The sequence below is a fragment of the Cololabis saira genome, chromosome 10 (assembly GCF_033807715.1).
Source record: "Cololabis saira isolate AMF1-May2022 chromosome 10, fColSai1.1, whole genome shotgun sequence".
NCBI classification, from domain to species: Eukaryota; Metazoa; Chordata; class Actinopteri; order Beloniformes; family Belonidae; genus Cololabis; species Cololabis saira.
In genome coordinates, this window is record NC_084596.1 from 20,298,050 (window position 1) to 20,310,904 (window position 12,855).

At 44.6% G+C, this 12,855-nt stretch overlaps 1 protein-coding gene across 1 annotated transcript in view; it reads left to right on the plus strand.

Annotated features, from left to right (window-relative positions):
- Window positions 1–12,855, plus strand: part of LOC133451902 (vasoactive intestinal polypeptide receptor 2-like) — a 135,672-nt gene that overhangs the window by 88,901 nt on the left and 33,916 nt on the right. Inside the window, exon 4 of the mRNA XM_061731056.1 lies at window positions 11,346–11,437. Coding sequence (XP_061587040.1) covers window positions 11,346–11,437 — 92 coding nt within the window. The remainder of the gene's footprint in view (window positions 1–11,345; window positions 11,438–12,855) is intronic.

Consider the following 12,855-nt stretch of genomic DNA (forward strand, 5'->3'; position numbering starts at 1 on the left):
TATACTGTATTTTGTATTGTGTATATTTTGTGTGTGTGTGTGTGTGTGTGTGTGTGTGTATATATATATATATATATATATATATATATATATATATATATATATATGTGTGTGTGTGTGTGTGTGTGTGTGTATACCTGAAGTGTGACTACCTGCAGAACGTATTTTAGCATGAAAGCTTGCATATTTAACGTACATCAAGCATCCTGTATCATAGCTACATGTCTGCCGTTTGTAACAAAGCAAACCGCGTGAAAATCGGTTGAAAATCAAGTGAGTTATAGTTATTTTACTTATGCAGACACCTCCTTCCACAATAGAAGTGAACGCTCTAGAGTTAAAGCGATACCGATCCAAGATGGCGGCCACGCCCGACGTTCTCAGGCAGCCAATTAGGCGCCTTGACCAAGATGGCGGCCGCGCTGAACATCAGCCCCTCCCCCCGCGGGAGCTGCGCGCGCAAACTCCACTCAAATTCAAAAGTTATGGCAGAAAATCGGGACAACCAATCAGAAGAAGGGGAAAGAGAAAAGTAATGTGCGTCGTCACAGGACAGAGACGAACATTTTGATGTAAAAAAAAACACAAAAATTGCTGACAAAAATTTTGGCATATCAAGCCAGGCTTGAACTCTCGACCTCTGGCAGCAAAGACCGCAATAATCTGGCTGAGCTAAGTCTCAGCTATTCCTTTTTATTCGACCTACTGGCTTAGGACAGACCAACATAGCTATAAAATGTCGTATTTTGGGGCTTGAGGCTCAAAGTTTTTTCCCTCTGAACCAATCAGATGAAGGGTGGGCGCACTTTTTGGTGTCTAGCGTTGCCGCGGTAACGCTTTTAAATGAGAAAAGTAATGTGCGTCGTTGCAGGACAGGGACGCACATATTGATGTAGAAAAAAAAAAATAGCTGACAAAAAAGTCTGGTTACTGCGGGAATCGAACTCTGACCTCTGACTCCAAAGACGGGAACGCTCTGGCTGAGCTAAGACTCAGCTTCTCATTCCTATTTGACCTACTGACTTAAGAGAGACCAGCATATCGATATTTAGTAATGTAAGTCTGGAGCTGTTTTTTCTAATTTTTTTAAATATTTGTAAGTTATAAATATTAGTAAAACCCTACTATTTTAATTATTACTTTTTCTGTAACCATTCTGCCAAGGTTGTAACCGGGCTGAGCTGGGAATATTTCTGACGTCACCACATTACAGGGAGCTGATTGGTAGGGGGGCGGGGCCGTCATCACCCTACTCGCCACTGATTGGTCGGGGGGCGGGGCCGTCATCACCCTACTCGCCACCGATTGGTCGGGGGGCGGGGCCGTCATCACCCTCCGCGCCACTGATTGGTCGGGAGGCGGGGCCGTCATCACCCTACTCGCCACCGATTGGTCGGGGGGCGGGGCCGGCAGACGTTTGAATCAGGAAGCGGGAGTCAGCGCGAGAGCGACTGGCGGCCATGGATGTATTATAGAAACTGGATCGGAGACTAAAAATGGCCGCCCATTCATTTCAATGCATTCTGCTCAGCCAGCGCATAAGCCGAAAAAATCTCTGACTTCCGGGTTTACTTCCGCATACAGCGGCCCATAGAGCATGCGCAGTTGAGTCACCTCCCATGATGCTCTGGGGCCTCCCATCATGCCCCGGGGGAATGCCGCGAATATTAATATAATATGTATTAATATAATACATAAATTAATGTATATTATTACAAGTATAGCATTACATATATTATTAATGTATTAATATAATATAATTACATAATATATATTAATATAAAACATCCGTGGAATGCACGGACACGGCTGTGACGTCATCCGTGACGTCACGCCCAGAAAGAGACTTTTCTTTGACTTTTCTGGCCGTTATAAAACATTTTTGACGGATATAAAGTCCATGACTTAAAAATATAGAATACAAAGATTAGTAATTGCCGGTGATTACAGCTGGAGGTGTCCTGTGAACAGTTTTAGAGGCTTATCTTTTACTATTGCGGTCTATGGGAAAAAAGCTTTCTGGGCCGCATGGGATTTTCTGTTGCAGTACCGCGGCTGGCCACTGGAAAAAATCGGCGCGCCTTCTGACTGCCAGACCCGGGGGCTGCTGGCGGCTCGTGGCGATTTTATTATAAAAAAGGGACAACCAATCAGAAGAAGGGGTGGGGCTAATTCAGGCCAAAGAAGCTCAAGGACTCATTGCACAGTCCCTTGACACCACCTACGACTTCCTATGTCAAACCATTCAAAGTTTATAGCAGAAAAAAGGGACAACCAATCAGAAGAAGGGGCGGGGCTAATTCAGGCCAATGAAGGTCAAGGACTCCATACAGAATCTGATGACACCACCCACGACTCTCTATGTCAAACCATTCAAAAGTTATGGCAGAGAAAAGTATTCAAGGTGGCGCTGTTGAGCCGTTAGGCCACGCCCATTAATGCAAACCATGAAATATAAAATTTATCACCAGGCCTGGCTTGCATGCAAAATTTGGTGACTTTTGGAGAACTATCAAATATGGACCAATCACATGAAGGGGGGGCGCGCCTTTTGGCGTCTAGCGTCGCCACGGTAACACTTTTGAAAGAGAAAAGTAATGCGTGGTGTCGCAGGATGTAGACGCACATTTTGATGTATAACACACCTGGGTGCACGATACGGTTCGGGCTGAATTAACTCTCGAAGGAATGGCATAAATTTCGCCAAAATGACACAATTTATTCAAAATGGCCGACATCCTGTTCGGTTTCGGCCATGGCTCCAAGAGACTTTTCTTTAAGTTGTGCCATGATACAGGTGTGTAGCGATTTTCGTGCATGTACGTCAAACCGTATTGTGGGGCTTGAGGCACAAAGTTTTCCGGGGGGCGCTGTTGAGCCATTTTGCCACGCCCATTAATGCAAACCATGAAATATCAAATTTATCACCAGGCCTGGCTTGCATGCCAAATTTGGTGCCTTTTGGGGAACTATCAAATATGGACCAATCAGATGAAGGGGGGGTGCGCTTGTTGGCGTCTAGCGTCGCCACGGTAACACTTTCGAAAGAGAAAAGTAATGCGTGTAGTCGCAGGATGGAGACGCACATTTTGATGTATAACACATCTGGGTTCACGATACGGTTCGGGCTGAATTAACTCTCGAAGAATGGCATATATTGCTCCAAAATTACGCAATTAATTCAGAATGTTCAAAATGGCCGACTTCCTGTTCGGTTTCGGCCATGGCGCCAAGAGACTTTTCTTTTAGTTGCGACATGATACAGAAGTTTACCAATTTTCGTTCATGTACGTCAAACCGTATTATGGGGCTTGAGGCGCAAAGTTTTTTCTGTCTAAACCAACCAGATGAAGGGTGGGCGCGCTTTTTGGCGTCTAGCGTCGCCACGGTAACGCTTTTGAAAGAGAAAAGTAATGCGTGTGGTCGCAGGAGGGAGACGCACATTTTGATGTATAATACACCTGGGTGCACGTTACGGTTCGGGCTGAATTAACTGCCGAAGGAATGGCATAAATTGCGCCAAAGTGACACGATTAATTCAAAATGGCCGACTTCCTGTTCGGTTTCGGGCATGACGGCAAGAGACTTTTCTTTAAGTTGTCCCATGATACAGGTGTGTACCGATTTTCGTGCATGTACGTCAAACCGTATCGTGGGGCTTGAGGCACAAAGTTTTCAAGGGGGCGCTGTTGAGCCATTTTGCCATGCCCATTAATGCAAACCATTAAATATCAAATTTTTCGCCAGGCCTGACTAGGGTGCAAAATTTGGTGACTTTTTGGGCATGTTAAGGGGGGCAAAAAGGCCTTCACTTTGTCAGGAAAATAATAATAATAATAATTAAAGCTGCAAGCAGCGATGAACGGGCCCTCGCACTCACGTCCACCGCCCCCCATAAGCATATCAGAAATGACACCACCCACGACTCTCTATGTCAAACCATTCAAAAGTTATAGCAGAAAAAAGGAACAACCAATCAGAAGAAGGGGCGGGGCTAATTCAGGCCAATGAAGGTCAAGGACTCCATACAGAGTCTGATGACACCACCCACGACTCTCTATGTCAAACCATTCAAAAGTTATGGCAGAAAATCGGGACAACCAATCAGAAGAAGGGGCGGGGCTAATTCAGGCCAATGAAGGTCAAGGACTCAATACCGAGTCCCATGACACCACCCACGACTCTTTATGTCAAACCATTCAAAAGTTATGGCAGAGAAAAGTATTCTAGGGGGCGCTGTTGAGCCGTTAGGCAACGCCCATTAATGCAAACCATGAAATATCAAATTTATCGCAAGGCCTGGCTTGCATGCAAAATTTGGTGACTTTTGGAGAACTATCAAATATGGACCAATCAGATGAAGGGGACGAGCGCTTTTTCCCGTCTAGCGTCGCCACGGTAACACTTTTGAAAGAGAGAAGTAATGTGCGTCGTCACAGGACAGAGACGAACATTTTGATGTAAAAAAAACACAAAAATTGCTTACAAAAATTTCCGCATATTGCCAGGCTTGAACTCCCAACCTCTGGCACCAAAGACCGCAATAATCTGGCTGAGCTAAGTCTCAGCTATTCCTTTCATTTGACCTACTGGCTTAGGACAGACCAACATAGCGATAAAATGTCTGGAACTTTTTTTTCCTAATTTTTTAAATATTTGTAAGTTATGAATATTAGTAAAACCCTACTATTTTAATTATTACTTTTTCTGTAACCATTCTGCCAAGGTTGTAACCGGGCTGAGCCGGGAATATTTCTGAGGTCACCACATTACAGGGAACTGATTGGTCGGGGGGCGGGGCCGTCATCACCCTACTCGCCACTGATTGGTCGGGGGCGGGGCCGTCATCACCATACTCGCCACTGATTGGTCGGGGGGCGGGGCCGTCATCACCCTACTCGCCACTGATTGGTCGGGGGGCGGGGCCGTCATCACCATACTCGCCACTGATTGGTCGGGGGGCGGGGCCGTCATCACCCTACTCGCCACTGATTGGTCAGGGGGCGGGGCCGGCAGATGTTTGAATCAGGAAGCGGGAGTCAGCGCGAGAGCGACTGGCGGCTCGCAGCGATTTTATTATAAAAAAAGGACAACCAATCAGAAGAAGGGGCGGGGCTAATTCAGGCCAATGAAGGTCAAGGACTCCATAAAGAATCTGATGACACCACCCACGACTCTCTATGTCAAACCATTCAAAAGTTATAGCAGAAAATCGGGACAACCAATCAGAAGAAGGGGCGGGGCTAATTAAGGCCAACGAAGCTTAAGGACTCATTACAGAGTCCCATGACACCACCCACGACTCTCTATGTGAAACCATTCAAAAGTTATGGCAGAGAAAAGTATTCTAGGGGGCGCTGTTGAGCCGTTAGGCCACGCCCATTAATGCAAACCATGAAATATCAAATGTATCGCCAGGCCTGGCTTGCATGCCAAATTTGGTGACTTTTGGAGAACTATCAAATATGGACCAATCAGATGAAGGGTGGGTGCGCTTTTTCGCGTCTAGCATCGCCACAGTAACACTTTTGAAAGAGAAAAGTAATGCGTGTAGTCGCACGATGGAGACGCACATTTTGGTGTATAACACACCTGGGTGCACGTTACGGTTCGGGCTGAATTAACTGCCGAAGGAATGGCATAAATTGCGCCAAAATTACACAATTAATTCAAAATGGCTGACTTCCTGTTCGGTCTCGGCCATGGCTCCAAGAGACTTTTCTTTAAGTTGCGACATGATACAGGTGTGTACCGATTTTCGTGCATGTACGTCAAACCGTATTGTGGGGCTTGAGGCACAAAGTTTTCCGGGGGGCGCTGTTGAGCCATTTTGCCACGCCCATTAATGCAAACCATGAAATATCAAATTTATCGCCAGGCCTGGCTTGCATGCCAAATTTGGTGCCTTTTGGGGAACTATCAAATATGGACCAATCAGATGAAGGGGGGGGTGCGCTTGTTGGCGTCTAGCGTCGCCACAGTAACACTTTTGAAGGAGAAAAATAATGCGTGTAGTCGCAGGATGGAGACGCACATTTTGATGTATAACACATCTGGGTTCACGATACGGTTCGAGCTGAATTAACTCTCGAAGGAATGGCATATATTGCTCCAAAATTACGCAATTAATTCAGAATGTTCAAAATGGCCGACTTCCTGTTCGGTTTAGGCCATGGCGCCAAGAGACTTTTCTTTAAGTTGTGACATGATACAGGTGTGTACCGATTTTCCTTCATGTACGTCAAACCGTATTATGGGGCTTGAGGCACAAAGTTTTTTCTGTCGAACCAATCAGATGAAGGGTGGGCGCGCTTTTTGGCGTCTAGCGTCGCCACGGTAACGCTTTTGAAAGAGAAAAGTAATGCGTGTTGTCGCAGGATGGAGACGCACATTTTGATGTATAACACACTTGGGGGCACGTTACGGTTCGGGCTGAATTAACTTTCGAAGGAATGGCATAGTTTCGCCAAAATGACACGACTAATTCAAAATGGCCGACTTCCTGTTCGGTTTCTCGACATGACGCCCAGAGACTTTTGTTTAAGTTGTCCCATGATACAGGTGTGTACCGATTTTCGTGCATGTACGTCAAACCGTATCGTGGGGCTTGAGGCACAAAGTTTTCAAGGGGGCGCTGCTGAGCCATTTTGCCACGCCCATTAATGCAAACCTTTAAATATCAAATTTTTCGCCAGGCCTGACTAGGATGCAAAATTTGGTGACTTTTTGGGCATGTTAAGGGGGGCAAAAAGGCCTTCACTTTGTCAGGAAAATAATAATAATAATTAAAGCTGCAAGCAGCAATGAACGGGCCCTCGCACTCACGTCAACCGCCCCCCATAAGCATATCAGAAATGACACCACCCACGACTTCCTATGTCAAACCCTTCAAAAGTTATAGCAGAAAAAAGGGACGACCTGTCAGAAGAAGGGGCGGGGCTAATTCAGGGCAAAGAAGATCAAGGACTCATTACAGAGTCCCATGACACCACCCACTACTCTCTATGTCAAAACATTCAAAAGTTATAGCAGAAAATAGGGACAACCAATCAGAAAAAGGGACTGGGCTAATTGTCACCAATTATGGTCAAGGACTCAATGCCGAGTCCCATGACACCACCCACGACTCTCTATGTCAAACCTTTCAAAAGTTATGGCAGAAAAAAGTATTCTAGGGGGCGCTGTTGAGCCGTGAGGACACGCCCATTAATGCAAACCATGAAAAAAAAAATCAGATCACTCAAATGAACGACGATCATACAGTACAGCTGTATCTCATGGTCCAGAATGTATGATATTATATTAATCTATTATACCATATTATATTACATGTTGTTATTTCATATTAGCGTACCCAGTAATATAGCATATTGTATTATTGCATTGTATGTTGCTTCATTTCATATATTTTTGACTGTATTATATTGTAAAATTATATATCATAGCGATTGCATTATTATATAATTTCAATTTATAACACTAATATACAATTCCTCACACACACACTCCTTCCAAATGTTTCTTTTTTTTCTCCATTATGACAATTGTATGCTGTCATCCGTTATGTTTTTTGTTTTTAAGCTTGTTATGTCTGTTAATCAAATATATTAATACATTCATTAATATGCTATACTGTATTTTGTATTGTGTATATTGTGTGTGTGTGTGTGTGTGTGTGTGTGTGTGTGTGTGTGTGTGTGTGTGTGTGTGTGTGTGTGTGTGTGTGTGTGTGTGTGTGTGTGTATATATATATATATATATATATATATATATATATATATATATGTGTGTGTGTGTGTGTGTGTGTGTGTATACCTGAAGTGTGACTACCTGCAGAACGTATTTTAGCATGAAAGCTTGCATATTTAACGTACATCAAGCATCCTGTATCATAGCTACATGTCTGCCGTTTGTAACAAAGCAAACCGCGTGAAAATCGGTTGAAAATCAAGTGAGTTATAGTTATTTTACTTATGCAGACACCTCCTTCCACAATAGAAGTGAACGCTCTAGAGTTAAAGCGATACCGATCCAAGATGGCGGCCACGCCCGACGTTCTCAGGCAGTCAATGCGGCGCCTCGACCAAGATGGCGGCCGCGCTGAACATCAGCCCCTCCCCCCGCGGGAGCTGCGCGCGCAAACTCCACTCAAATTCAAAAGTTATGGCAGAAAATCGGGACAACCAATCAGAAGAAGGGGAAAGAGAAAAGTAATGTGCGTCGTCACAGGACAGAGACGAACATTTTGATGTAAAAAAAACACAAAAATTGCTGACAAAAATTTTGGCATATCAAGCCAGGCTTGAACTCTCGACCTCTGGCAGCAAAGACCGCAATAATCTGGCTGAGCTAAGTCTCAGCTATTCCTTTTTATTTGACCTACTGGCTTAGGACAGACCAACATAGCGATAAAATGTATGGAACTTTTTTTTCCTAATTTTTTAAATATTTGTAAGTTATAAATATTAGTAAAACCCTACTATTTAAATTATTACTTTTTCTGTAACCATTCTGCCAAGGTTGTAACCGGGCTGAGCCGGGAATATTTCTGAAGTCACCACATTACAGGGAGCTGATTGGTCGGGGGGCGGGGCCGTCATCACCCTACTCGCCACTGATTGGTCGGGGGGCGGGGCCGTCATCACCCTACTCGCCACTGATTGGTCAGGGGGCGGGGCCGGCAGACGTTTGAATCAGGAAGCGGGAGTCAGCGCGAGAGCGACTGGCGGCTCGCGGCAATTTTATTATAAAAAAAGGACAACCAATCAGAAGAAGGGGCGGGGCTAATTCAGGCCAATGAAGTTCAAGGACTCCATAAAGAATCGGATGACACCACCCACGACTCTCTATGTCAAACCATTCAAAAGTTATAGCAGAAAATCGGGACAACCAATCAGAAGAAGGGGCGGGGCTAATTAAGGCCAACGAAGCTTAAGGACTCATTACAGAGTCCCATGACACCACCCACGACTCTCTATGTGAAACCATTCAAAAGTTATGGCAGAGAAAAGTATTCTAGGGGGCGCTGTTGAGCCGTTAGGCCACGCCCATTAATGCAAACCATGAAATATCACATTTATCGCCAGGCCTGGCTTGCATGCAAATTTTGGTGACTTTTGGAGAACTATCAAATATGGACCAATCAGATGAAGGGTGGGTGCGCTTTTTTGCGTCTAGCGTCGCCACGGTAACACTTTTGAAAGAGAAAAGTAATGCGTGGTGTCGCACGATGGAGACGCACATTTTGGTGTATAACACACCTGGGTGCACGTTACGGTTCGGGCTGAATTAACTGCCGAAGGAATGGCATAAATTGTGCCAAAATTACACAATTAATTCAAAATGGCTGACATCCTGTTCGGTTTCGGCCATGGCTCCAAGAGACTTTTCTTTAAGTTGTGCCATGATACAGGTGTGTAGCGATTTTCGTGCATGTACGTCAAACCGTATTGTGGGGCTTGAGGCACAAAGTTTTCCGGGGGGCGCTGTTGAGCCATTTTGCCACGCCCATTAATGCAAACCATGAAATATCAAATTTATCGCCAGGCCTGGCTTGCATGCCAAATTTGGTGCCTTTTGGGGAACTATCAAATATGGACCAATCAGATGAAGGGGGGGTGCGCTTGTTGGCGTCTAGCGTCGCCACAGTAACACTTTTCAAAGAGAAAAGTAATGCGTGTAGTCGCAGGATGGAGACGCACATTTTGATGTATAACACATCTGGGTTCACGATACGGTTCGGGCTGAATTAACTCTCGAAGGAATGGCATATATTGCTCCAAAATTACGCGATTAATTCAGAATGTTCAAAATGGCCGACTTCCTGTTCGGTTTCGGCCATGGCGCCAAGAGACTTTTCTTTTAGTTGCGACATGATACAGGAGTGTACCGATTTTCGTTCAGGTACGTCAAACCGTATTATGGGGCTTGAGGCGCAAAGTTTTTTCTGTCTGAAGCAACGAGATGAAGGGTGGGCGCGCTTTTTGGCGTCTAGCGTCGCCACGGTAACGCTTTTGAAAGAGAAAAGTAATGCGTGTGGTCGCAGGAGGGAGACGCACATTTTGATGTATAACACACCTGGGGGCACGTTACGGTTCGGGCTGAATTAACTTTCGAAGGAATGGCATAAATTTCGCCAAAATGACACGATTAATTCAAAATGGCCGACTTCCTGTTTGGTTTCGGGCATGACCCCAAGAGACTTTTGTTTAAGTTGTCCCATGATACAGGTGTGTACCGATTTTCGTGCATGTACGTCAAACCGTATCGTGGGGCTTGAGGCACAAAGTTTTCAAGGGGGCGCTGTTGAGCCATTTTACCACGCCCATTAATGCAAACCATTAAATATCAAATTTTTCGCCAGGCCTGACTAGGGTGCAAAATTTGGTGACTTTTTGGGCATGTTAAGGGGGGCAAAAAGGCCATCACTTTGTCAGAAGAAAAATAATAATAATAATAATAATAAAAATTCCTGCAAATACAATAGGGCCTTCGCACTGCAAGTGCTCGGGCCCTAATAATAAAAATTCCTACAGATACAATAGGGCCTTCGCACTGAAGGTGCTCGGGCCCTAATAATAATAATAATAATAAAAATTCCTGCAAATACAATAGGGCCTTCGCACTGAAGGTGCTCGGGCCCTAATAAAGTCAACTGTCTTGCTAAGTGTTAAAAGCCAAGGAGAAAAGGTGGGTTTTGAGAAGGGATTTAAAAACGGACAGAGAGGAGGCCTGTCTGATTTGCTGAGGCAGTAACAGCCCAGCTGTATTGTGAATGAGGCTGCTACCTCAGTTTACTTCTGACTCTAAAAATAAGTGACTCTGATGTCTTGTATCCTTAAGCTCTGTGCAATAAATTACACCAATTTTTTTTAGATTTACTGGGAACATTAGGTATATTTGCACAGTGTGTCGGTATCGAATCGGTATCGCCGATACCAGCCCGGATGTTACTCAATATTGGATCGGAAAGGAAATCGGTGGTATCCAACATCACTATCCAGAACCTGCTGCAGCTCAGTCTGGATTTAAAGACGGGTTTCTTGCACGGATTGGATGAGGCACCTGTCAAAATCTGTTAACGAGCAATTGTCAGCCACTCAGACTGATGGACCGTGACAAGCCGGGCCGTCAAAGTTAAACGTTGTCACACGTCATATTGAGCTACTCACCTATATTTAAACACAACAGAGGAGATGACTGGCATCGGGATTTAGATTTAAGTGAATGTTTCATGAGTTAATGTCGTCGTAGTCCTGCAGGCTGAATGAAGGAAGCAAAGACCGTCTGTGGTCTGCTTTGGAAGCTGCATTGGACTAACTGTTGCGGCGTCTCCTCTCTCACAGGTAACATCAGCAGGAACTGCACAACCGCGGGCTGGTCGGAGGTTTTCCCGAACATAAGCAGCGCCTGCGGGTCGGACTCCAGCCAGGACAAGGTGCAGTAAAACGTCTCTCGCCCTTTTTGTTTCCCTGCCTTTTGACGTTGTCAGTTACACGCTGATGAAACGTGCAGCAGAGGAAGCCACTGAACAATGGGGCCCATTAGTGGCCTCTAATTGACGAAGCCTGCAGGGTTGGTTGGTAATTATCGCAGTTTGTGGTTAGAGATCTCTAAAGGTCAGTCGGCCTGACGGTTTTATGATACAAATAAGCAAAATATTTGTTTGTGTTTGTCTGTGTGAGCTTCTCTGTCTGGTGTTTGGATTATGTCTTGAAACCATCTCCCTTCACTCTTTCAGCAAATTGGTGTTAAATATTGACAGAGATTTATTTATTTATTTATTTTTATAAAAACAGATATTTATCCAAGCAAGAAACTTTCCGACGGCTTAGACAGTTGAACTGCTCCGCTACTGTTGGCCCTCATTAGACCGCACTTATAAATGCGACAACTTAACTTTTGAAAGTTGTGCTTCTGATTAATTTTTTTTTTAAAGTACAAAAATACAAAAACTGAAGTTTCATATATTCCAATAATGTCATCAGAAACCTGTTGTGTCACTGAGAGGGATCAGACTCTGAACGTGCGGTGATTCAAGAATGAGAAACAAAGTTTAACACAACATTGAAATTCAAGGTCAAAACCCAGGAACCAGGACTGCGACAAAAGGGAAAACACAAACAGACAAGGACGCAGGAAGTAGCCATAGACCACGATAGCCCCTCAATACCTCAGCAGGGCTTCACCCAGGTCTGTGAATGGATAACAATAACCTCAAAGTGGAAGCATAAGTCCTTAATGTCCTTAAAGTCTTAATGCATAAATGGAAAACATGAAAAACACTTTCTTAAACATTTGTGACTTTTTAGATCCACACTTTTCAGCTATCTGTGATAAAAGTTGGAGGTCTGAGAGCTTAGACGGCCACAGCGGGTCTCGATGTTTCAATTATACATGGATATGATCTGGTTCTGCTCTGCTTGCTGGGCCGGGCAGTTGGTGTTGTGTCCATGTGAGATCCCATGAGATGTGTAGAAAAAGCAGGAATCCCACCACTCGCTTTGAAGAAGCAGCTCACCTCATTTGAAAAAGTTTGCAACTCTCTCCACACACTTCCCATCTATCTTCAGGAGCTGGTGGACATTTCTTAGCTTTTCTTGGTGTTTTAAGACCAAGTTGTGGACCGCACATCCAATTTGTCAGCCTCTGCGGGTCAGAACCACCATTGCAGTTGTCGCAAAGTGGTTGATTAGGACCCAAACGCAGGAGAGACCAGGAGGCAGGAGTTCCAAAAAAAAGATGATTTATTGTGTCAAAATCAAACCAAAAGCGCTGCAGAGCATGGTTGACAAAAAACATGGGAGCAAAAATCCAAAAGCATGAAAGGAAACATCGAGAGAAGAAACGGTACGG